The sequence below is a fragment of the Paramormyrops kingsleyae genome, chromosome 19, assembly GCF_048594095.1.
Source record: "Paramormyrops kingsleyae isolate MSU_618 chromosome 19, PKINGS_0.4, whole genome shotgun sequence".
Classification (NCBI taxonomy): Eukaryota; Metazoa; Chordata; class Actinopteri; order Osteoglossiformes; family Mormyridae; genus Paramormyrops; species Paramormyrops kingsleyae.
Genome location: NC_132815.1, coordinates 23,484,435 through 23,511,211, shown reverse-complemented (window position 1 = coordinate 23,511,211; position 26,777 = coordinate 23,484,435). Strand labels below are relative to the sequence as shown.

General features: G+C 47.6%; 1 protein-coding gene across 20 annotated transcripts in view; it reads right to left on the bottom strand.

Annotated features, from left to right (window-relative positions):
* The window catches only part of map7b (microtubule-associated protein 7b), a 36,712-nt gene that overhangs the window by 6,214 nt on the left and 3,721 nt on the right, over nt 1–26,777 (bottom strand). For 3 of the 20 annotated variants that reach the window (XM_072702576.1, XM_072702570.1, XM_072702572.1), the window contains exons 2-11: nt 9,326–9,427; nt 8,890–8,967; nt 7,592–7,755; nt 6,876–6,990; nt 6,576–6,680; nt 6,217–6,279; nt 5,401–5,511; nt 3,819–3,905; nt 2,846–2,962; nt 937–1,079 (exon numbers count right to left, since the gene is read on the bottom strand). In XM_072702576.1, coding sequence (XP_072558677.1) covers nt 937–1,079; nt 2,846–2,962; nt 3,819–3,905; nt 5,401–5,511; nt 6,217–6,279; nt 6,576–6,680; nt 6,876–6,990; nt 7,592–7,755; nt 8,890–8,967; nt 9,326–9,427 — 1,085 coding nt within the window. The remainder of the gene's footprint in view (nt 1–936; nt 1,080–2,845; nt 2,963–3,818; nt 3,906–5,400; nt 5,512–6,216; nt 6,280–6,575; nt 6,681–6,875; nt 6,991–7,591; nt 7,756–8,889; nt 8,968–9,325; nt 9,428–26,777) is intronic. The other 17 variants (XM_072702577.1, XM_072702571.1, XM_072702573.1 and 14 more) reach the window with 16 other exon arrangements.

Genomic DNA, 26,777 nt, shown 5'->3' with positions numbered 1-26,777 from the left:
CTTTAAAATATACTGGCTAGAGCCATTCATGAATACTACTCAAACAACACCATCAGTACTCAAAGAAAAACAACTATATCCACTTTTCTTGTGATTCTTTTTAGTCAAATGCAAACACAATAAAACATTTGGTGCACTACTGGAACTGGGAGCCAAGCCAGGGGCCTTAATCTGCTTTAAATTTAGTCAAGGCCTCAATGTACACAACCCACTCCAGCATGCTGAGACCAATAAGATGGGGCCCCCACATGGACCCGCCCCCTCTGCCTTGCAGCAGAGACAGGTCGGTGTGCAGAGGGTCTCAGATGCCTGGCAACCATGCCAAGGCAAGATCACATGACCTGACATTAACCAATATGATAGGCCAGTAGCCTTGGCAGGTCTATAACAATGTAATTTACACAGTCCTGAGGTTATCCCTCTGTCCAGAGTACTTCTGATTTCTGCGTCTTTGTAAAGTTGTGGTTTATACAGTCAAGTCTGGGGTAACTCGTCGATCCTAGAGGCAACTTCCAACACCTGCTGGACTTTGCTCACATTGGGTGGCGGATATTCCATTAAACTGATTACGGCTGTGATGCAGTAACTCTGGCGAAGCCTTCTGCCGTGACGTAGCCAGGATCAGGCTCAGCAAGTCGGTCATTTTAAGGTGCCGCATTCCGATAGACTTGTTTGTGCAAAGTATTACCTGGATCAGCCCTAAAGAGGCAAGCTGTCGGGTCACAGACCAGACACCAAACGGAAAGCAAAAGCGAAACTGGGATACCACTAACAGCACAGGTGACAATAAGTGAAAAAATACCTGACGGACCTGTCGAGCATGAACCTAATGGACGTGTTACTCCAACAATAAGGTGATGTCGTGGAAAGACCCCCACGGCCCCCGTGGGCAGAGCTGGAGCTCCGGGTGAAGGCGGGGAGTGGTATGGCGCTTACCGTGCCCAGCGTCCGGCGGCGCCCGGCCAAGTCCAGGCTGGGGGGCGGAGCCCTCGCCCGCTCGGCGCTGCGGCACTGCAGGGACTTGAAAGAAGTGGCGCTCATGGGGTGGCAGGAGGCTGAACGGGGACAAATGGGGATGACTGTGTGGTGTGAGTGGGCGGAGAGGGGGGCGGGGAGTGGCCGGTTCCGTGGGCCGGCAGGCGGTTAGGAATGGATGGGAGGATGGATGGAAGGGGAGACAAGGAGAAGAGGAAAGAGCCGCTATTAGATGTACTACACAGCATTGATGGTGTGAGTCTGTAGCTGTCCCTGGTGAGAGGGCCGCCAAAGCACCCAGCGGGGTCAAGGGTTCAAATCCTAAAGCTCTACAGCTTAACCAAATTAATCCAAATTACCAATAGGTTACCAAGGTGCAAAAAGGTTTGGCTCACAGTAACCGTAGCGCCTCTTTGGAAACAAATATATCGGCAGGCGTTTCAGAGGCGTAGAGCTAATGGAATAGAGGGCGGTAAATAGGCAGGCTGGGAGTCAACATCATCAGGGACAACCTCAGGCTCAAACTGCACATGTCTGGCAGGAGGGGAGCGAAAGAGGGGGTCACCCAGAGCCGGGGTCAGAAAGGATGCCGGAGGGGGCGGGGCTATGATCCGGGAGAACATGCAGCCACCACGAACACGGCAACTGCACACAAACACCCCACACACTCTCAGTCGTCACTCCAAGCTCGCTGACGGTAAGCCATGCTGCATTAAAAATATCTGCTCCAAATCTCCACAAAACCAGGTTAGCGATCAGAGAAAAAACTCCGGAAATAGGATTAACGAACAAACCCAAATGACTCATGGCAAGAGCTTGTCAATATAGGTATTTACAAAAAAATAAAAAACATGTACAAGTTCTTGCAAACATCAGATATAATATTACGATGGTATTTCTAAGGGGTCAAACACAGTACCATTAACAAAAAATGTACATTACAGCAGAACCTTCAGTACTCTTAGGATATATATATAAGAACGAAAAAGGCACTTAGTGAAAGTTTAGAATGGTCATTTGTGCTTTGCTGACATTAAACTGCCGTTTCTGTGGTAAAGGTATAATCATTCAGGCAGGAGCGTAGCTAGAAATTCTGGGCCCCCTGACAAAATGTCGCCTTGGGCGCCCCCACCCAATTTACGTGTAATTTTACGTATTCAAGTTCCCCGGTAAAGTGCTGGGGCCCCCGAATCTGCCAGAGTATTAAAGCCCCTCCTGTACCCCTGCATCCAGGTCTTTCAACAGGATGAAGTAATACTTATGGTCCTATGTGTGATTTAACTTCCTGTCAGAGTACAGTACAGGAGTAATACGAGATCCAGCCAATAGCGTGGCCTGGATTCAGGGTGCTGGATCGAGCCACGGGACGGTCACTGTGCTAAGGGACAACACAGACACAGTGTGTCCTGTGGGGCTCTCCTCAAAGAATCATTGTAGGACTGGCTGAGTGGCCGCTGCCTGTCACAGACTGGAGCCCCTAGATCAGGATTCCCCAGTTCCGGTCCTGGAGGGCCAGAATCCAACACAGTTCGCAGAGTTCCCTGCTCAAACACACCTTAATCCGTTACCAACCAATCAATTACCAGATTTAGCAGGTGTCCGAGTAGAGAAACCCGCAAACTGCGTTTGAAACTAGCCCTCCAGTACTGGAACTGGGGAACGCTGCTCTAGATGATGTCGGTTTACCCCAAACATTCATTCTCAGTGTTCGGTCAGGCTTTGAAGGGCACGACAAACGGCACCATGAGATTAACAGTAAAGCCACGTGAGGAATTTACCAGACACAGACGGCAAAAAGGTATCCATCCTAAAGGTCCGCTGTTTCTGCCGTACCACTTGCTGTCTCTAAGGGTACGAGGGAGGTGTGTACCTGCTTCACCTGACAGGGACACGGCGCTGCGGCTCCTCGCCAGGTAGGAGTGCGTCGGGGTCAGCAGCCGGTTCACCATGGTGCTCTCCCACACGCTCAGCGGTAAGCGCCGAGTGGCTAGAGGGGAGAGACACGCACACACACACACACACACACACACACACACACACACACACACACACAACACACCAGCAGGCACAGAGGAGGCGGGGTTAGAGTGAGTACTGCGAGCGGGACACTCCCATGCGTCTAAACACTGGCAGGGGGTGGCAGCAGGGAATGCACGGGTCCTGTAAGATGGTAAAACGGGTCGGCATAAAAAATAACAGGCCTTCCAAGGACGGCCCAAAGCCGGGAGCGACGTGGAGGTCACATGACAAGCAGTCGGTGAGTCACATGCAGTGAATGGCTGGCGGCACACATATTAGAGGAGGGCACTCAGAAAGCTGGACTGGGAGCCACAAGACGCCAGCATTTGGACCCCCTCTCCCACCTGAATCTTTTAAAGTGAACCCCCATGTCTAAGTGGCCCTGCACGGGCCAGCTGGCCATGGCAATGAGTGATGATGAAGTGGCCCGCATAAACGCTATCGGGGTGGTTCTGCTGGAAAACCTTGTGGGTGTCGACCCAAGGGTGCGGATCAGCTGACCAATCAGGAATGAGCAACCAGGTGATGATGATGGTTAACATGGAGCATCTCCAGATATCACAATGGGCTTGGGCGTGAAGGCACCCCTTTGAAGAAACTGAGCTGGAAAGTGCTTGTTCTGCTCCAAACGCCGTTGTATCCCAATAGAATAATGACCTCCCTCGACAGTGAGAACTCCAGTTCGTCCCTACTTGGGTTTTACTGAACTAGGGCTCAGAGATCAATTTCATCGCTTGGATCTGAAGCTGAGACAGACAGTTTCCAGCCAGTTCCTCCAGAGCAGGGAGGCAAAGCACCAAAAACGACACGACTTCCAGATACACCTGCGGCTCTGTCCCCGGCAGTCCGGCCTCTGACGGGCTGTGGTTTGGACTGAGGTCTATTTAAGAGGGAAGTCCTTTTCTGTAAAGCTGGGATAACAAACCATGTTATTTCAGAAGTCCTACAGAGCCCTTCACCCATTTAATGACACACAATCCATCACGTCGCAAACAAGCCAATCAAACAAGCTGAAACAGAAGCCATCAAAAACAGGGCAGGTCAATTAACCAATCAAGTCTTCCGACATTAAAACAATCTAAATGACATGATATGGCTACATAGTTCAAACTGTCTGACCGGAGCTCACGTGTGGAGCAGCAGGCAGGATTTAGACCCACTGTTGCTCATATTCTTATAAAAAGATGAGCATGAATATTCTGAACACCCATATTTTTCCAGGGTGAAACCTTGTTCTTACTCAAGAACAGAGAAGGCTAGATAGTGGGCGATGTGAAATCAGAACGGACAAAAGTGAATAACATGAGTAATGACATTTCTCTGCTACTGTGACAAGGAGGACAAACAAAAGTTAAATAGGGTGAATAAGCCTGGATTCATTTTTCCCAGTACAAACCAGTAGGTCCTGATAGGGGCATTGACTGTAAATGACAGCATGACCATCTGGAGTAAAACTAACCAAATTTAGCGGAGGAGATTCAAAAGACATGATGAAGAACCGCTATTAAAAAATTACAAGAAAATGTACAAAACAAACTTTATTAAACTGGGACAAAACTAACAGCATCCTCAGGTTCATGTGACACAGCTAGCTGGGGGTAAGAACTTCTAATTCTGGAAATGATAATCATGAAAAACTGCAGTCTTCAGACTCAGGACTCCAGGTTATATGTGACAACTAGGGAATGAAAGGGAGATTAATGACTGGACATGTGCTCTTTATACTCTATGTTTTCTTTGTTTACTGAACGCTGTTCTTCTAAGGATGCGTCAGAAAACATTCTTCCGTAACACTTGTCATAATGGCCGTGCGATGACGCGGCACTTATGCAATCCTAGGTGCTTCCTCACGGTTACTTCAGCTCGGACAAAGCCTCCAAGCTTGACATAGGTGAAAAGCAGCAATGGAAAAAGTCCTTGAGGGTATGTTCTGGTACGGCCAGACAGTGGAAAAACAACACTGGAGACACGCATCATTTTAATGGGCCACGAAACAGAGAGCATCCTATTCCCCCATGTGCTCTGGCGTCATTCTGCCCAGCTGCCTTCTGCCTTTGGGGAGCCCATCTGACTGCACCAGCACAAAGTTCATTTATAACTCCAGTCGAAATAGCTTTAATCACCCAGATCCTATAGGTCGCTAACTCTCTTCTTTACATTAAATATTTAAAACCTGAGGGTTTTGACTCAATGCAGGTTGCGTCATCTATTATTAACAGTATTTTCTCTAACCTGTGTAAAATACGTCTAATATGTAATGAAATGCTGGGATTACGAGGCAATTTGGTTCTGGGGCAGCATTCAGCCCAAATGGAGCCAGGAAACAGAGCAATGCCGGCCTCTGCCTGGTTCTTTTGGGCCCAGAGGGTGGAGGCGGTGGGATGGGCAGGTGGGGGGGCAGCATACCTTTGTCTGGAGTGTTTATAAGCGTGGCTGAAGATGATGACAAGCGCTTGGTAATCACCGGCTCTGGCCGCTTGGAGAGGTTGACTGTGGAAACCGACCTCCTGTCCACATCTACAACAAACGGAGATAAGGATGCATGGTGGGGATGGACGGGGCAGAGGCGCAAACCAAGACTACACAGCTAGCCGTGCTTCTACGGGATGCAGGCAGGGGGCGCTGTCCATGGCTGATCGACAGAGTTTACCTCACGTAACTCTCCTACCCAACATGTATGACTGGCCTCACAATACACAGCAATCAGATCTCCTGCCATTGGGAATGGACCGTTTGCAACTGATTTCTCATTGAATTATTAGCAGCTAGGGGCAAATTAAATTGGAACATTCTCAAAAGTGTCAGTCATGTCATTCGAGATAAACGATGCCTTACAAAAATCTTCCGTTGGCAGGTGTCACTTTACGGAAGTGCGCTGTAACCCAATATCTATTCCTGAACTTTCCATAGAGTATCAAGCCCCCTGGCCAGCCCGCCCTTAGAAGCCTACCAGCGAACTACTCTATTACAGGTTTATGGCCCATACAACCAGCCTATGCAATGACTCCGTTAGCCACGCTAATGCTACCGACGGCCACGCAGCCGTAGGGCCGATACACTTGTGTCACTGCACGCTAATGTTAGTTAGTGCTACATGGCAGCATGGCGACTCTGCACTTCACTACTGATAGCGTGGGCCTGCAGAACAGCCTGCTACTGCTACGAGTCGGTATTCAAGCTGTGATCCGATACCACCGGGTCCGCGGACCGAAGCGAAAGCACCTGGGAAGTGACGTTCTAGGCCCTCTAGATCGAGAGGAAATAGGATAGCAGACTCAAAAAGGCCTGGACAGGGGGGAACACAAAGAGAGGGGCGGACGAAGCGAAATGGTGAGAAACTCCCAGAAACAAAGGCAAGAAAAAAAGATCAAATGAATGAATGCATCAAAAACATACCACGCCAAAATGTAAGGGATACAAGCAGACAGAGAGGAACTGGGGAGGATTGGAGATGGAATTGAGAGGAAAACCTTTCCTGTTCTGACTGCCTCTTATGGGCTGCGGCGTCACGGACAACGAAGCACTCAAGGTCGCAACCTTAGCATCGTCACGGACTGGAAACAGGAAAGATGGAGGGGTACCTCTGATATCAGACACTAGGTCTGGCTGCTTAGGTGTGTGTGAAGTAAAAGAGAGAACAGGAAACTGAAGTGTGTAGGAGCTGCAGGGCATAGACTTCCTGGAGGCTGAGACAGGCAGTGAGAGAGACAGGAAGAGAGTCAGAGACAGAGAGAGAGAGAGAGAGAGAGATAGAAACAGAGTCAGAAACACAGAGTCAGCAAGAAAGGGAGACAGACAGACAGATAAAAACAGAGAGAGAAAGACAGCGGAATGGCTGTGTGATGAAACGGCTCATGTACTAAGAGGTGGGCAGCTGTTACCGCTGGTGTGGCTGGTGGTGCCGCGGAGGGTCCCGCCCCAGGACCAGCGGTTCGGCTTCGGCTTGGCCTTCTGGCTGCGCTCAAGGGTCCGCTGTATCACCGCTTCGTGCCGAGCCTGAAACACCCCCACGTCCCAGGAGTTTTACCGTCAGCAGATACAGTGACACCAAAGCCTCTATCCTGCCTCCTGACAGCTCCCATCAAAATGCTGACATCACCACGAGGATCTGCGGAAAATGCCCGCCACCATTTATTTTCACTCTGCCATTAGGCCAGACACCATGTTAGGTGCCACTTACATTAGCATCAGCCTAAAAAGTGAAAATGAATGGCATCTAAAATTAATGGCATCTAAAAGTCTAGCATGGGAAATAGGTGGATGTAATAACAGCACAAGTCCTACTCATTAAAAACTTAATTGGTTTTTCACCACTCATCAATCAGGGAGAATTCCCCAGGGCCACCGCAACACCCCAGACGCCCGTAACTCTGGTCACGTCCTGCTGCGTTTGGGAGATCAAGCGGACGCCCAATCAGAGAGCGATTTTGTGTCATGTGACTCTGATTAATCACCCAGGGTCCAGGTGGTTACATGTCGGTGGCGAGAGCTCAGTCATCAGAACGAAAGGTGTAAATGAGCTGCCTTTCCCCAGGATCTTGTACTCCTCTAGGGGGCGCTCTGTCACGTGGAGACCGGCCCTCTCCCGATCTCTCACCTTCTCTTCCTCCAGCTTCTGCTTGCGCTTCTCCTCCACGGCGGCCCTGCGCTGCTCCTCCCGGGCCCTCTGCTCCTCCAGCCGCTTCCGCCTTTCCTCCAGTTGCCTCTCGTAGAACTGCCGGGCACGCTCTTCCCGCTGCAGCCAGGCCGTCTCCCGCAGGGCTGGGCAAGGGTGGCACGCATCACTGCACACGCTACAGAGCCACCGACAGCACCGCGTCTCCTCCCACAGCCTGCGCTAAAGCCCCCCACAGCGCCCCCTACTGGCCGCAGTTTCGCGCAGTGCCTTTAATCTGCTTTACTGTGGCACTTCCCAATTCCATCCCACTGGATGACAAGCATATCACACTAATGTACACAGGCCTGTAAAGGGTACTCAGATGCCTAGTTCTGAGCACTCCTGGATTCCACACCCCCCCCCCCCCCTTTAAAGTCTGCTCCCCCCTTAAGTAGTTATCCCCCGGCCGGGTTGTATAACATTTGCTGGGTTATGCGTACAATAGCTTACATAACTGCTCAACTTTGACTGGTGTCAGACACACAAGCCACACAACAGCACTATGGCCAAAGTCCAGCCGCACAGCTCAGGGTTGCTGGCTATATCTACACTGCTAGGATTGACGCCCCCCAATTAACCTAGAGGCTACTGGCATTGCAGCTCTTTGGATCAGTCTAGGCAAGAAACTCCAACAGAGACATTTCACTCTCACTCTGCTGGCTGCTCCTCTCAAAATCACCCTTCAGAGTCATTCTTAGATTTTACAACTTTTATTAAGTCTTAACTGGCCATCGGACACTACACTTTTTCATCAACTGCTGCAAGGACAGTTTCACATTTAGCTTGTAAGTGAGAGTTTATTAACCCTACCTCACAATGCATAAAACATCTGTGCTGAGACAGGAAAGCTCCTGAACCATCGACAACTCCACTGCAGTGAAGGGAAGGGTACAGGACCAATAGCATGCTGGCCCTGCAGTGATGGGCATGACTCAGGACCAATAGCATGCCTGCACTGCAGTGAAGGGGATGACCCAGGACCAATAGCATGCCTGCACTGCAGTGGAAGGAGGGGCAAGGGCCCAATAAAACACCGCCATGGCCCGCAAGGCCTAAAGCCACCTGCATCACACTTTAATCATGAAGCCAGTCTTAGGTCAGATTACAGCCAGTAGAGCTGCTTTGGAAGCAGACAGACAATCTCCTCTAAGTGCACAGGTTTTGTCAGTTTACTGCACACTCCAATCAGGCTTTGGATTCACAGTCATGTGACAGACAGAGCAGGGTGACGCTCGTACCAAACTGCTTCTCATGTTCTTCTCTCCGCTCCCGGGCCAGCCGAAGACGCTCGTCAGTCTTCAATGACAAGGGCTCTGCTATGAGGGACAGAGCTCTGGGTCAGCATATATACAGAGACCTGAACACACACACACACACACACACACACACACACACACACACACACACACACACACCTGTACTAATATCTTTGTGGGGACTCTCTGTCATTTCTATGGGCAAAACCCTAATTGCAATTATGACAACCTTAACCCCTACCCAGCCCTATCCTTAACCAAAAGGAACCAAACAAAATGCAAGACTTTTGGCTGTTTTAGATTTTTGACTGCATTGACAGATTTTTATCAAATTGAAAATCCCATTGTGGGGACATTTGGTCCCCATAGACACCATAGAGCAGGGTGGTTGCGGTGGGGGAGCCAGGGCCAACCCAACCTGATTTGTTCCCAGCGCTGCCGCTGACGTTCTGTCCCACTCCAGCAGAAGTAGGGCGACCGGAGGCCTTCTTCTCCCCAGATCTGGGGTGAGCTTCTGTGCCTACAAAAAACAGGAGAGGGACAAATGCTTAATCTTTTTTTTTCGTGCATGGCTATTGAAGTATAAGCAGCAAATAAGTTTTCCCCAGTTTATTTAATCAAACAAAAAGTGTTTATCGAACAGAACAGCAGCAAAGACCATGGAGGATGATGACCCCACATTATGAACCGTCATAGCCAACCACCTTTACAGGACTCGATGGCGTCCGACTCTCACAGGGCCAGATTACCGGGCCTTTTCATGAATCCACCTAGGTGTAGAGCAATGGCCAGCCCCGGGGCTTTTGGCAGACGACGGGTGAGAAAGCTCACTGCCAAAACCTCCACGTGACAACCCATTAAACGTGCCTCCTGATAATAATGTGTGAAAACCACCAGAATGTGGCAGCACCGGTGGGACAAGGGCGAGATCTTGGGGATCGCCTGCTTTGATGTCAAAGATAATGGGGAAAATTAAGCCCAGAAGGCTTCCCTGAGGAGTTCTGCGGGGCGGCTGTCAGAGGGATGGCGCCCAGCTGCCCCTCCTCTGATGCTAGCGAGCGGACCACACCTCTGTCGAAGCTCCACTCAAAACATTTGGCCCGGAGTCAGACTCTAAGAACAAGCTCGGGATTGACTTTGTGACACCCTCTCCCATAAATCCAGGCAAAATGCACCCACTTCCACTTCTGTTGCTTAAGGGAACAAGAAATAAGATCCGGAACAAGCCTGTGGGAGTCACGGTCGTAACAAGGAGAACGCACCCTTCCACAGGTAGCGACTAGCCGACCTGTAAATTAGACCATAAACAAGAACCACATCACAACTGAGCTCACATTAATAATGGGCAAAACTAGCAAGCAGGCAGCTGGCAAACTGTTAGTGACGCCCTCCAGGATCGGGTAGCGCTGGGCAAACATATCACGTCTCAGTCTGACTTGTGACTCAGCAATTATTCTGCATCACGGAGCACTTTTACGTAACTGCCCTGTGCTGTAGGGCTGTAGCTGTAAGCAGGATCAGACAGCAAGTCACCGTGGCCTCCACTGCTGTTTAAATGCTACACCAAGCGCTGAAAGCTTTACTGACTATCTATGAGGATTAATATACCAAACATTCCTGGAGGATGGACCATTAATCAATTATACCAGACTGATCGTTTGAACATAAATCAAAGTGATGGAAAACACCTGCAGTCTCAGCTGTGTCACACCTATGAAAGTCAGGGCACCTCTACACAATGATCACTTTGATGGGGTTTCTCCAAGGAGACACTGCCTGGTCTGCACAAGCTCAATAAATAATAGTTATAGGAATAATAATAATACTAACACCATTATTCTTCTTCTTATTATTATTAATAATAAATTTTTAAAACAGTATGCTTATTTTTACTATAATTATTATTACTACTACATTGATATAACACCTTTCACAAATCCAAGGTTGCTTTAAAAGAAGAAAAAAGGAAACATTGAAGCAGTTGTGGAAGAAGAGAAATGTCCTCAAGTCAGATTTGAAAGTAGAAAATGAAGAGTTGACACAGAGAGATTGAGGAAGACAATTCAGGAGCTTGAGGGCAACGGCACTGAAAGAGCTGCCATTCATAGTGAGAAGCCTGGTGTGAGGGACAAGGAGGGGGTTACAGCTGGAGGACCAGAGAGAGAGAGAGAGAGAGAGAGAGTAAGAAAGAGGTCAGGAGATGACGGAGGTATGGGGGGTGCGAGGCCATGTAGTGCTCTGAAGGTGAGTAGCAAGATTTTTAATTTCCTACGTGACAGAACTGGCAATCGGTGTAGCTGTAATAGAGAGGGAGAGATGTGAGCAGGAGGCTTGTTAAGGGTGAGGAGACTAGCAGCAGAGCTCTGAATAAACTGAGGCTTTTGTAAAGATGTAGCAAGAAGCCACATGAGAAGGGAACTGCAGTAGTCAATGCAGGACATGATCAAAGAATGAGCCAGAGCATGATATAAGGCGATTCAATGGGGGACTGTTAGCTTCCATAATTGAATATCTTCTGTATAGCAGATAAAGTGAAGGCTGACCAAGGGCCAGCACATAAAAATAAAAAAAATATATATAAAATATAGTTACAATTTTTTTTAAAAATGAAAAAGGTGTATTTGAATTCTGTCTTGTATAGAAAGGTAACAGAGAAGTTCCAGCCTAGACGGTCACATGGTACATAGATCCGCCCCTGCAATGCCATGATTGGCCATTAGTAGCACGGACTGCACCACATGCAGATAAGGAGGTTCGAAGGTAGAGGCATCGCCCAAAAGTGAAGCTAAATTCTCTGCAGAATAGATGTGCCCAGTCGATGACAAATTTCAGGACAACTTATCTGGCCTGACTGCTAGAGGCAAAGCTCATGTGGGAGTTGCAGGTTTTAGAGTCTGTAAACCAAGCATCAGAGCAAACAAGACCACCCTACAAGCCAGAAAACACAGGGAAATGAAAAGGACACACACATGGAACACAAAGACTCACAATCATAACAGGGCTCCACTACTAGCTTTATATAAAACTTGACCTTAGTTACAAATTCCATCACTCAGCATCAGCATCACTCAGACATTTGTTATAACATCCCAATTAGCAAAGCAATATATATTTTAGATTCTGAGGCTGTGCTCACATTTAATAGCAAAACCTTTTGTGTTTTCATACTGCAAGGGCATTGCTGAAATTTAATTAGTTACGGAATAGTTAGTTCCAAGCAGGAGTCACATTATTGCAGGTCAGGTCAGGTTGGGGAGCGTGCACTGGTACAGCACCACACGACGAAAATCACCCGGGATCGCCGGTTGGGGACCCTCTTAGGGCGACACAAAGGCCAGACCCACCCTCTGGAAATAGCCGTCTATCTGCCGCAGCCAGGTGTTACGTGGGTGTCCCCTTGGCCTGGTCCAGCTGCTCGGGTTCTCAGCAATGAGGATCCTGTGAGCCGGATCACCCTCAGGGAAATGCGCCACATGGCCGTAGAGTCATAACTGATGCTCCCTCACAATGCAGGTAATGTGCCTTATTCAAGACTCCCTAAGCAACCAATCGTTCAGCATAAAATCACACCTGTGGTACCCAAGAATTCTCCGAAGAAACACAGTACCGAAGGAGTCCAGTTTTCGTCTCAGCTCACTGGGTAGCGTCCATGTCTCACAGCCATACAGCAAGACAGGGAGATTTGGATCTTCGTCCTCTTGCAAAGATATTGGGAGCGCCACACACCTCGTGACCTCATGACCCCCCATGCTCTCCCAGGCCATCTGCTGACTTCATAGGAAGAGTCACCAGAGACATGAATGTTGATGCCGAGGTAAGTGAACTTCTCAACACGGTCGACGTTCTCTCTGCAGACAAAAACACCACTGATGGCTGTGCCCAAGAGGTCATTAAAGGCCCGGACCTTGGTTTTTATTCAGGACATTTGCAAGCCCAGACACTCAGACTCCTCTCGAAAGCCCCGATCAGAGCCCCCACTCACTCCACGAGCAGTATTGTTGTCAATGAATCTTTCTTCGCCAACAGACGCCTCACAGCCGCTAAACCCCGCAACCCTGCCCCGTCCAAGCATTGAAGAGTAGGAGCAAGATCACACCCCTGACGAACCCCAGAATCAACTGGGAAGAACACAGAGGTTCTGCCTCCACTCTGCACAGCACTCGCAGTACCAGTGTACAGGCCAACCACGACCTTCGGCAACTTCGGGGGGATCCCGCGAAATCAAACTTCGAGCGAACAAAACAGTGCATTAAAAATAAACATCTTAGAAATGAGAGTTTAAAGACCTTGGGAGAGTGTTCCAGTGACAGTGTGAGCACTGGTTTGGGGTTACTGCTGACGCTGACAGAGGATAAGTGCAGTGCTGTCACTCTACGCCAGTCAGAGGCACACGCCCACCCACCAGGGCCTTTCATCCACATACCTCACATGTCACTTCCTGCACTGGAAGGTAAAACCCACACAGCCACTCCTATTCCTGGGTAAACTGTGGGTACATCTATAAATACGGCTAGCCACATCCTCATCGGACCCGGCCCTGTACCTCTGTGTCTCACGCGGGATCCAGCCCCGGGTCCGAGTTGACCTGGATGTGCTTGATGAGGTACCTGTCCCAGAAAACCTAGCAAGTCTGTCCCAGTTAAACCATACGGCCGTGATCACATGCTCTGTAACGCGCACATGCCTATTAACTGCTTGATCATCACAGTCGGTTAGGCTTTGGAAGTATCTATTTTGCATGCTGTCATACCATGGTATATACTATTTTGGTGCTTTTTGCCCAAAGCAAAATACTGCGGAAATACTTCTATCACACCTACATTTAGGAACCAGAGGCTCTCCTTGCAAGCTTGAAAACAAAAAAACTCACACTAATGCCTAAGGCTGGATGGTATATAGAATTTTTACGCTATATTGACATATTTTCAAAAATGATGTAGGCAATACTGTTTATATCTATATATTTTTCTTTTGTGATAAAATTAGGCTTCTATTAAAGATTTTTAATAGAGACCTATAGTATTCCTTCCTGGCTGTAAATTGTCCGAGAGCTTCGGTCGTGACGCTGCACAGAATCCCAGAATTAACAGCTAAAATCGAACCATTGGGGTAGAAGCGTCTCACAGGGAAGCTGATGGAGGGGAAAGGTGAGGAGTCATCATTACTTAGTTCATTTTCTTTTAAAAAACACTGCTGAACACTTTCAATGTTCTTTCTTTATACAGACTTAGATAGTTTTCTTGTTTTTAAACATTCACCATTTCTTTTCAGAGGAAAGTCATACAATGAGATAAAGAGCAACACAGATAGTCATAACTTATTTTTGTCTTGGACTGTTTGGAATAAAGAAAATGTCTGTACTGAATAGCTGTATATTTGCAAAGGGGAAATGAAGACCCGTGTTTGCAGTTCATTTTGACCACTCTGTTTTATTGAAAGTGTTTGTGATATCTCACATGTGGCTTTGACTTATAACTAAAGCTTTACCCCACTTCATAATAAATACCGAGATATATATCATGTATCGCTGTTCTGAATAAAAATACGATGATATGGTATTTGACTCATATCGCCCAGCCATACTAAAGTTGACCAGATGAAACAACCCGATCTCACGAATTTTCGTGCAGCCATCACGACATAAAATCTATTTAAACGTGCTGTGATCACGTTTTCGGCTTTTTTTACGTGCTGGGGTAACGTTTCCCCTCCCTATGTGTTTTAATGGGCAGTGCCTAACACCGCCACTATGAGCGCTAACTGGTGACTAAGGGACGGGAAAGTCATGCATGGCCAGAATCATATTTTGTTTTTTGTGATCTGATAACGCTTTCCATAACGTGTGACGCGACCTTGCAAAACAGCGCTTGGATTTTACTTCTGTTAATAATTCCTTTTGAATAATGTCCGGGATTTCCCTCCATACACTAACTCATTCATGCAACAGAAGTAAAATCCAAGCGCTGTTTTGCAAGGTCGCGTCACACGTTATGGAAAGCGTTATCAGATCACAAAAAACAAAATATGATTCTGGCCATGCATGACTTTCCCGTCCCTTAGTCACCAGTTAGCGCTCATAGTGGCAGTGTTAGGCACTGCCCATTAAAACACATAGGGAGGGGAAACGTTACCCCAGCACGTAAAAAAAAGCCGAAAACGTGATCACAGCACGTTTAAATAGATGTCGTGATGGCTGCACGAAAATTCGTGAGATCGGGTTGGATGAAATCAGTGCAGTATTTCTGGGTTCAGGTGCTGTGTGCCACAGTGCCCTACAGATTCCCTCCCACGCTACCATAGCCAGTACCGGTCCAATCAGAACGAGCCAAACCTCTCCCCAGGTACCACAGGAGTACCACTCTGTCTGTATTTCACATGACCCTGTACTGTGGCACCACCCCCCACGCCAGCGAGGCCAGTCGCCAGGGAAATGCAGGTATGGCAGAGACACACATGCGTACTGGTATCAGACAGCAGCTGTACTACAGACCGAACATCTAGAATTTGAGCTGAAAACTACCTTTCAGTACCAGAATGGGCCTGTGGGGTTATCACCATATATATCCATAGCAGCCACAGAATGAGAACTTAAACTTAACACAAGAATAAGTGCAACTGAATGGAGACTTTTATAGGGAAAGATCAGGGGAGCTGAAATACAGAGTTTCATCTGCCTTTTCAAGCATGAAGGGGTCCCCTTTGGTACAGAGAACCATTCCACTACATTTTCTGAACTTCCTCTGTGGTTTCCTCAGCTTAAAAAGCTTAAAAAGGTCTGATTAAAATTTCCGTGTCACTAAAGCGATCAAACTTGGCATCAGTCCGCATAACCAGTATCCAGAATATTTCTGGCCAGTCTTGATCATTCGCATGATTTTTCATTTTCAGAAGCATAGTACTTCAAGAGTTTTGTTTTGATATATAAATAGAGAAAAACAGATTTTCTGTCTTTAATCTATTTTCAGTCTGTATAGATAAACTTAAATAATAAATTAGTATTTAATGAAATTCAACTGTTTATTTCCCACTTATTACTGTAAAGTCCCCCAATAGCAAAAGCACTTATGAATCCCCTTTCATAAATACCCTATTTAGCATGTCAAGCAGGGTACAGCACATACTACAGAAGACTTCAGAAAGGCACAGAACAGTACAAGCACTCTGTGGGAAGCGTAGTGCCATTTGAAGGTGCTAATGAAAGTGCAAAAGGCTGATTCTGCCACCTTCAGGAAATCAAGGTACCGGCTTTAGGAAACACTAAAGTGCCAAACCCAAAGTTCTAACTAAACAAGCAGGCCAGAACCCTTCATATGCACCACCCGCTTCAGCTCTGCCGGGAAGTAGGGACAATGGCAGCTCTCTGCCCCACAACAATGGGCATCTCTGTGCTCCATTCACCATCCTTTAGAGATCAGGGCTGAGATCACACAGCGCGGGAAAACAGAACTTCCCCTATCTCAGATAACTGCATGGCAGCACCGCACCTGTAACGGAGCACCTAGAGGTCACATGGCATCCGTAACAGGACATCTCAGCGTACAGCACAGCATACAGCACAGCGGACTGCACAGCATACAACACAGTGTACAGCACAGCGTACAGCACAGCGCACTGCACAGCATACAACACAGTGTACAGCACAGCGCACAGCACAGGTGTCATGCTGAGAAGCTTCCAGCACTCAGTGTCACACGCAGGCTAAGTAAACTACCAGTCAGGCTACACAGGCAATGTCAACACACACAGGGAGACTTTGGAGCCCATAAACAGGATCACAAAGGCCCCTTCTGAGCTTTGCTGGCAAACCCCACAGTGTTGACACAGCATACTGACCTCCTATTCAACTGCACAAACGCACCCAAACGCAAACAACAGCTAGAAAAAAAACACGGCCAGCCAGAGAAGCTGCTCGCTGAGCAGCACGATTTGAAACACCAGTGTAAACATCTACGGTCTTTGGATGTTAAACCACTGCTTGACTGAGGACATTTCGCTTATCCAGTAAAGTACAGTATTTTTTTTTACCATAGTTATTTTATGCAAAGTTAAGTTAATCTAAGAAGTTCCTTAGTCTTATTCTGTTTAATGTTCCAAATAGTTGGTGATTATTAAAAGTTTTCTCCATTTTTACTTATGCCCCCCCCCCCCCCCCAATAAAAAGAAAGTACAACAAAACCAGAGGTACTAACAGACTCAAAAATCAATGGCTGAAGCAAACTGTCCAAACCGAATATGGAGAATCGCTACACCACCAATGTTAGTTCAAGCGAGCAGAAGCCCGGTGGACAGCGAAGCTGAAGCGCCCAGCTGTGAAGCAGGACCTCGATGCTGCGCCCAAAGGGCTAGAGGCAGCGCAGACAGGCACCTATACTGATGCGCTGCTTCAAGGCTGGTATCTCACGCTCTCAGTACAGGTGATATTTCTGCCAACTGTGCCACCCAGTGCCCGTCACAGCCTGAAGCACCTGCTCAGCAATAAAATTGGAAAATAGAATTTTACAAGAATTTGGTTAAACATGTCTTATGTTTGTAAATAGTTCATATAAGATCTCTTTTCTAGCAGTTTCTTGTATGCCCGGCAATAAAATGGCGTCCAGGGTATACCCCTGTCCTGCTGGGATAGTCCCCAGGCCTTCTGTAAGGAGTGGGAACAGTGGATTTGGCATGAGAAGTTACAGAAGCAAAAAAACCTAGTAGTGGAAACTGACGCTATCATGGGGGTACAAGCCCCTCCCCCCTCCTACAAGACAAGCCACTAAGCCTTAATCAGCATTTCTTCCTGTTGTTACAAGTTTGTTTGAGGGGTTTTTTTTTTGTTAAATGATACAAAAGTAGCAAACCATGGTAGCTTCCATCCATCCATCCATTTTCTTATCCTATTCAGGGTCAGGTGGGGTCCGGAGCCTATCCCAGCGGCTACAGGCGCAAGGCAGGGAACAACCCAGGATGGGGCTTCAACCCACCGCAGGGCCCATGCTAGCTTCTCATTTGAAAACACAATATGTGATCATACTATCTTTTAAAAACAATGCCTGTCTGAACTGGCTTCCAATAAAAATAAGACCTTAGCAGATGTCTAGTGCAGTGTTTCTCCAAGGTAGGGATACAGTCCACATTGGGAGCTGGGAGGGAGCAAAACTGTAGACTGTCTGTGGGCCCCTGAGGACCGGGCTGGGAAACACTGCTCTAGGAACCTTCTCAGGGTGTCCCGCACACTAACGCATTCAGCGGACAAATCCTCCAAAACAGCTTGTGTAAGATTCCCTCACGTGGGACAGCCTTGATCCCCAAAAAGCTGCACAAACACACTCAAATTAATTTTTAAAGAGATTAGATCACTCAGGTGACGAGATGCCCGCCCAGAAGACGGCCCGCTCTGCTGGACAGAGAGGGCAGAGCTTAGCCTGGACTGGGCGCCCGCGTGAGGCCCGGCCTGGCAGGCTGCCCTTTCGGATTAAGGTGGTTAAGGCCGATTTTATGGGAACATCCCCCATTTCCCCCATGACATCACAGGCGCCTCACATTCCCCGTACCCCCCCACAGCGGGTGGCCTGCAAGCAGGTCATAGCACAGATCTCATAGCACGGGGCCGTGGTCTGGGAGCAGTGTGTCTGCGGCCTCTTTGGGGGTAAATCAGGCAGTGCAGGACGAGAGTACAAGAACATAATTCACAGGAGGAAGCCAGGCAAGGAATTTGGACCAGAATGCAGAGCTCAGAATCTGCCAGCTGCTGTTCAGAAACACCAAAAAAACGCAGCATTGTCTTCTGAGGCGTCCTTTGGCTGCCTGGATTATTGCACATCAACAGACCAGCTTAAAGTTCAAATCTGCCACAGATGACCTTTGTCCTCTGACTCCAGCATGATCCTGGAGCGACATCCCTCTGACAGAACCCCCACACTCTCTGTAGCTACATCAGGCCTCATCAACTCCCTCACATGGCACATCACACAAGAGGAATCAGTAAAAGTTTCTTTCAAAAACCTCAGAAAGTCCTCCAGTGACCTCAAACCCAAGACTGCAGCAATATCTACATCAAGAGCAATAGCTGTTCAGTACACATATCACACTGCCGCTGGAAGGAAACGCCTCAATCCTCATCAAGTGCTTTGAGCATTTCGTAATGTCAACTCACAGAAAATGAAACCTTGCCAGCCTGTACAGTACAAATCGGTGAGACCTGGTCCTCCTCTGCTTCATTCATCCTTCCCAGAATGCACAGGGACCGCAGAAAATGGCGATCTGTATCTCCAGCTCTGCAGGGCCTTACAGGCCCACATCTCGGTGGCTCAGGGAGGCTGAAACTCTCTGGCTGGACTCAGTGAGTAGCATAGGGCTCCCAGTGTCCAACAGCTGAGGCTTGTGGGTGCGTGGCTGAAAGGTTGCGCCCCAGCGTGAGCCCCAACATCCAGGGCCACCATACCGCTGAACTAGGGATGCAAATTATCGAGTAATTCATTAATCAATAGTTGTTTCATCTTATCGATCGATGATCGATTAATTGCTAAGCGGCAATTTTTCTGAGAAGCTGAATTTCCCTCTGAATAGGTTCCATCTACTGTATACGTAACATAGAATGCTATCTTCTATATATGAAATGAAGAAAAAATGCAAATCATATTCCTTAATCAAAGGTTTATTCTGAGCTCACTTGAGGGCAGGGAATAACATAGGCTGAGAAACACTCGCTGTTTGTAGCACGGCTGAATGTGACATTTAGGTGGTAATTCAACGAAGTTGTGGAATTGTTGTACTTCAAAATACTTCCACATATTGTGCATTTGGCGTCGTTGTCGTCATTGACCAACTTGAAGTGGCTCCATACTGCACTCCGTTTTGCCCTCTTCATCCTCTGTGTACCGTTTCTCTTTTATCTGTTGTTTTATCTGTTGTTTGCTTGTGTTCCCGCGTGTGCGTCAAGTACGTCTGGCGTCAAGTGCGCCCCACGAGGACTGGCAAGGAATTATGGGTTCAAAATACAATTAATTGCAATTAATTAATTTTAATCGAGTAATTTCTTATCGACAATTAATTGATAATCGATTAATTGCTTACATCCCTACGCTGAACCAGTAGTGGCAGAGAATTATTGAAGTAAAAGGAGGCAGGATATTGAAGGGTGCCTCTACCAAGTGCCTCATGTCACCCTCTCCTCAGAAAATCCACCTGCAACTGAGTCTCTAACATGCTACAGAGTCCCTTTACCTCACTTCCTTTCAAGGCTTCTGCCTTGATCCATCCATCCATCTTCCAACCATTTATCCTGGTCAGGGTTCACAGGAATGGATGGATGGATGCATGGATGTCTAGATGGATGCATGGATAGATGCATGGATGGCTAGATGGATGCATAGATGCACGCATGGATGGACTGATGGATGCATAGATGCACGCATGGATGGACTGATGGATGCATAGATGGACGCATGGATGGACTGATGGATGCATAGATGCACGCATGGATGGACTGATGGATGCATAGATGGACGCATGGATGGACTGATGGATGCATAGATGCATGCATGGATGGACTGATGGATGCATAGATGGACGCATGGATGGACTGATGCCTCGGCTTTTGTAGGTGACCTACAAAATCCCCTTCATATCAGCCACAGACATTCTCCCATAAAATAACTTCCACAATGAGGCAAGGTCACATTGGACAAGGCTGCACTGTTTGTTAAATGAACTGAACTCTGTGCTGACCTCATAATCCCAAGCTTCACCAATTTACAACCTACATCTAGCCTGGGGAAATGCCACCTTAATCATGAACTATACACTTAACCATACACAAAAAAACACATAAGCAAAGCATGTGGACTGTCCACAAGGGTTCAGTGCATCCTGGTTGCTGCTATGATAGCAGACATTAATCTCAATAGTCTAATAACTTGATTTATCAAGCTTCTGAAAAAAATGCATACAAAGATCTTTTTAGTAGACATTGCAGTTCTGTGTGGGATCATTCCACTCCCTATATTATGCATTTAACTGTTCATTATGGTTCATTTCTTTAAATAGCAAGCTTTTGGTTCTTCAGGTGGTCTGCAGGAGTAGGGGCAGTCACATGTCCTACTTAGAGCAGATCACTGAGCTGGTTTGCGAAGGAGTCCCTGGGAAGAGGCTGATGATGCAATCGTGGTAGAAACCTCACTAAAAATACTCAGCCTGTACTTTTCTGCCTCCTGATGTTATCCACTCACTGTATACTATAACATGTTACAGCATTACTCGCCATGGTTCATCTTCCAGCTACCAGTGTGAAGACAAAGCAGCCTGATCCGTTTAGATCCGGTCTTTATCATATATGTAAAGGAATCCCTCTCTAAGGCTGACATGCACCTTAAGTGTGAAAGGAAAGTCTAAAGGGATTCTGGGTAAATATGGGCACCCAAAGACACGTCTATGAAATCTGGGAACGTGGTGGAGAGATTTTGAGTAATACATAAAAACATCCATCTTTTAACCGTCCACTGAGATACAGATAAGGTATAGGATGGCAAGGTTTAGGTAGAGTGATGGTGTGTCTACACCGTGCCTGTTACCAAAAGGATGCCAGTTCAAATGCTGAATGTGCGTGGGGTTTGAGTCGGTAGAGTGATTTTGCTGATTTTACCATCACACACAGTCACACACACATACGCGTGCACAGACATGCACACGCACGCAGACACAAACTTTATCTGCTAGAGGAGCTTCTAACAATTACAGCATTACAATAAGTTTTCCAGGACATTTATAGCATAAAAATTGGGTACAGAGATTTACTAAATATAACTAGAATAAAAAAGTAAAACATTTACTGCTGTTTTACCCTTGCCCATGCTGAGAATTTCTTTTAACCTGAAATATATTATTAAAAATAAATCTGTATACAGTTACAAAAGAGTCACTTTGCAAGTTGACATGGCTAATGAATCTACTGTACAGAAAAATAGCGCAAACTGGCCTCATTCCACACAAGGACATTAAACTCATTTAAATAAAAAAAAAAATTCAGACAAATGTGGAGAGTTCTCTCAGCGGAGCATTATCTTAACTTTAGCTTAACTGGCAAACAATACACGCCTTTTGGGAACTGTAGTTTGATACTGCTCATGAATAACAATTAAATAGGAATACATCACCGCACCCTGTCTCAGTCTCAGGTAAGAGTGACTAGCATCGCAGCTAACAGCATGCTAACCAAGGATGTGACACCAAAATGCACAGCTAAGAACAAAGTATAATCTGGATGGGATACACATAAGTTGTAAGGTATGAAAAGCAGTATAAAATGGATAGGATACTAGACCATCATAGAGCAGAGAAGAGTACAACCAGACCATCTAGGGTGCACATGCACACAATTACACACCAAGGACAATTTGATGATGTCACATCCATAAACAGCCAGACGTTGTGATACCTCCAAATGCCCAATCGTAGCATGCTTTCAAGCGGCGCCAAAGCTTCTGATTGAACTGCAGATTAATTTTACAGGCCACGGGCAAAGCACAGCCTGCAGCAGCTGCGTACTCAGCTACACAGACTCAGGCTTCAGTACTGCAGCACAATTCCGAGGATATCACCCAAAAGAGGACAGGCCATTGAGGGCGACTGACAAAAGCCTTAAACTCTGAGAATTATCTGCTTGAACAACAGTGAAAGGCTGATGCTCTGGAGCTTCAGGTCCACGTCAGCACGGCATAAACTAACCTCTTTCAAAAACACAGAGACACATGGGGGGAAAATGCCTGCAGGCAACAGGGGACGTATTGAGGACGCAGGGGAAGTTCACATGGAAAGTGCAGCCCACAAACACTCTCACTGTTTGTCATAATGAGCCTTTGGACCCATGCCTGATGCAACGCCGGACTTTGTCAGAGCCAGATACTGACACAGAAGAGAGGCAAAATCTAGGGACACCAGTTTCTGACCAGGCTCTCCTATATCAGCTTTACCAATAAGCTTAAAGTTTAGCTATCGCTATTCCTGTTCGAAAGTCCGCATTTTTTTTATCCGACCAACTCTCTGCTCAAACGTAAAGCTGCACTCTCACAGTCCCTCCAGAACGTCCTGGGTCTGCCCCAGGGCCACTGGCCAGGAGAATGTCCCCGAGAACAGCTTCCTTGGCAGGCAACTGTGTGGCACTTGTATAAGATTCGGAATTCGGAATCCAGAATCATTTAATTATCGGCAAGTACTTTTACGAACGAGGAATTTACTTTGAGGTGCAGTGCAAAACAGACAAGGACTTCCCAGTCGCCCAAACCACCACAGCTGATGACCTCTGTTTCTCTGAACTCCCTACCCCGTCAAGTGCCGTGAGCCCAGCAACCCAGCAGTGAAACCTCATTTGAGCCACTTGTACTCATAACCTTGTTCTTTTAGTCAATACCCACAGCTCATGTACTAAGGTGAGGACAGGGACATGAACGGCTCACCATAAGTCTTATCTTACGACGACCACCGACCTTCCAGGGCCTGGAAAACTGCTTACATCAAACCGATCCACCTGTCAATCTCAGGTTCCCTCTTCCCACAGCCCCTTTCCGACACACTCAGCCGCCATGAACTTTTCTTGACATTACCTGCAGGGCCTGCATGTGTAAACGCAAACATCCGAATCAGTCACAGTAGAGTTCAAATGGACTTTACCCTGCTAGCTCCCTAGTGCAAAACCCTGGTAATTTCCCACTGAACCCTATGAGTGAATGGAGCAGGAAATTGTCCGGAGAGTTCACCTCTAGCTAGTGGGCATGTTGATGAGATTTCCATCATGCTACTGACATGAAAATACAAACATCGGACGGCAAAGAAGAAGGGTCTTTTATACATATATACGATACACGCAGAATTGATTTCAGAGCAAGAACAATCATCACTGAGGATAAGTTGATAGCCTTGACTGCCATTTTCGATGTGCTGTAAACAAAAAACTGCCATTTCCAAGGCGCACTTCTTGCATTATGTCCTGCCTCCTGCATGCTTTACCCAAACGACACCCCCCATCAAACCCAACTGGAGCATTTCTAGTACGTATGACTGCATCTGACACCGACAATCTCCGGTTGCCTGCCACATGGGTGAAAGATCAGCTCTGGAAAATGCCCAGGGCCAATTTTTTTCTGACAATATCCGGAGTTCATGTGTGAAAACATTTCTTGACTCACGAACAAGATCTCGAGGTACCTAAACTCCTTCAGGAAGGGCAGACTCTCCCTCTCACCAGAAAGGAGAAATACCCTCTTTTCTGAGAGAGCCCCACGGCTCGGGATTTGAAGGCGCTAAATTGTATCCCCACCACTTAACCTGCAGCATGAAATCTCTCACGTGTGTGTTGGAGGTCCTTCTCGGGTAAGACCAAAAGTATGACATCATCAGCAAACAGCATGTCACTTACAGCCCTCCACACCGGACGCCCTTCAAGACAAGGCTGTGTTATGGTACCCCATCCATGAAAATCATGAACAGAATATTTTATATTCTCTGTATTGTATGGGTTTGCTTAGACCCAAATGCCTTTTTATGGAAGCTTGTATAACAGATGGTTACTTAACCTCACTACAGTGCAAAGCAGCTCAGGCAGAAGGCGATGACATTAGCGTCCCTGAGCCTGTACCCTTCACATGGGGCTCATTAACAACAGCCTACACTTTCTCCTGTGCTGACCAGAGCACTTCAAACCTTCAGGGAAACCCTGAAAGCCTTTGCAGTTAACCCAACTCTGGAGTATCACCATTACAGTGAACGTGAGATGATTTATGGAGAGCAGTGCTGCGTGTGCGTGGGGTGAGAGTGCAGACGGGAGTGTCGGACTCCACACACCTGCATTCCAATCCCAGAAACGGGCCCAGAAAGTGCTGCGTTTGCGCAGACGGGCCACATCACCAGCAGACCCAGGTGTGCAGCCGGGACCTGCTGCTTGGAGTCTGCAGGCTTCTGCTTCCACTCCCTGGAGCCATGGGCTTAAAACCCCAAAGGAATTCACCAAGATAGCCTGTTCAGGCACTGGAAATAGCACACACACACACACACACACACACACACACACACACCCACACACACACACTGTACTCTGCTCAGACTCTGTGGTCACATACCACCATGACAAAGCAGCCCACAAGCATGCAAATGAGGCCATCGCCCCACTGCCATGTTTACATACCCTGCCCCGCCCCGCCCAGCCGCCCCACTGCGCTTCCCGTCTGCTGCTGACGTAGAGACGCCACGCCCATGTCGACCCGTCTAACTGGCGCGACAGCTACTCCATACGCCCATGTCGACCCGTCTAACTGGTGCGACAGCCACCCCATACGCCCATGTTCCCAGTGGCAGCCTCCAGGGCAGCCAATCGATCTCACTGCTTTCCACAACCCAGCGACAGCCTGTAACATCCACAGCAAAGCACACCGGACAGAACAGGTCCTAATCCAAAACACAGGGGTGTATTCAGGGGTGGGGCCCCAGCTCAGGGCGCCTCCTCCCCTGTCACTCACCCATTCAAAACATATCATTGGCTAAGGATAAGGTTGGCCTGTTTGTATAAATTATGATCCCACCTTAAAAAATCCTAGAGTCACCCCTGATTAGAACTTTTGGGAATCAAATTGCGACAGACCGTGTATAGAGAGTGCAGGACAGCTGAGCTGTATGACAGCAAGGCCTCCCGCGAGCAGGTCAGTGCAAAGCAGAAACCAAACACCCCCCCCCCCCCCCCAATCTGCACTCAGTCCTGTAACACGACACACCAATACCAGCCATAAATACGCACCAGATAAATTACAGCTCTTTAATCATGATTCCGTTCGCCAACAACCCAGAGCAAAAGACAGGTTTACTCGGCAAGCCAACCCATATTCAAGAGATTCCCGTGAAACTATACCCGAGTGAAACTCCGCAATGAAAAGTGCACCCACACCTAGACACACTAAGGAAGGGAATCAGGACCGCGAACGTACAGACATTCGAACGGTGGAATGTCCAGCTTTACAGCCCCAGCTGAAGCAGAAGGGATGACCGAGCTCAGAAGGGGCCATGTTCGATTCCTAACCCTAACCCTGATTTAGCTGCCCTGATGGTGCTTATACAGGAGCAGGGCCACTGGCCCCTGCTGAGAGCTGACTGGCCCCCAGAGTGGTCACTTCCCGTCACTCACTGATTCAACACATTTCATTGGCTAAAATGGCCGGCCAGTGTTATGCCCCACCTCAAAAAAAAAAAAAAACTTAGAACGGCACCTGCTGCCAGAGGAAGCTGTGACACTTTGAGTTAATTAGGGAAAGTTTACAATCCACCATATTAAGTCGGAAATAAATGTGATTTCCTCTCATCCTGTCAAGCAAGGGACGCCAAAGGTCCGGTGCCCCCAGCCCTCAGCACCGACTGGGCGAGCAGCCTCCAGATCTCCAATGGACTTTCTCTCCTTCCCAGCTTTACTCATGCACCGGAAACATTAATACTTAATAGCAGGAGGCTTTAGAATGATCAAATACAGGGTTACATGTAAACAGATGACACTCCTGCGAGGGTCAGCCATCAAAAGCACATTTCGGAAGGAAAAGAAACCGCACTGCTTGGCAAACAGCGTCTCCCTACCCGTCCCACACCTGAAAATAAATGCTGACGATGCGCAGAAACACAGGATCCAAATCAACACAGATGGGTCAGGGTGAGACAGAACGGTGCTGCGTAAAGCACCTCAATACCCAGCCTCAACACAGCTTCTTCAGCACCGGGGAAGGACCAGGTGATGCAGAGAGACGCACGACAGTGTTCATGGGGTAAAAAGTACTGAACGCTTTTGCCTGTTTCTCAGTCAGATAAAGTTTCTCCACGAAAACAGTGCGCAGTGTAAAGTTTCACCGTGTAAATATCCCAAT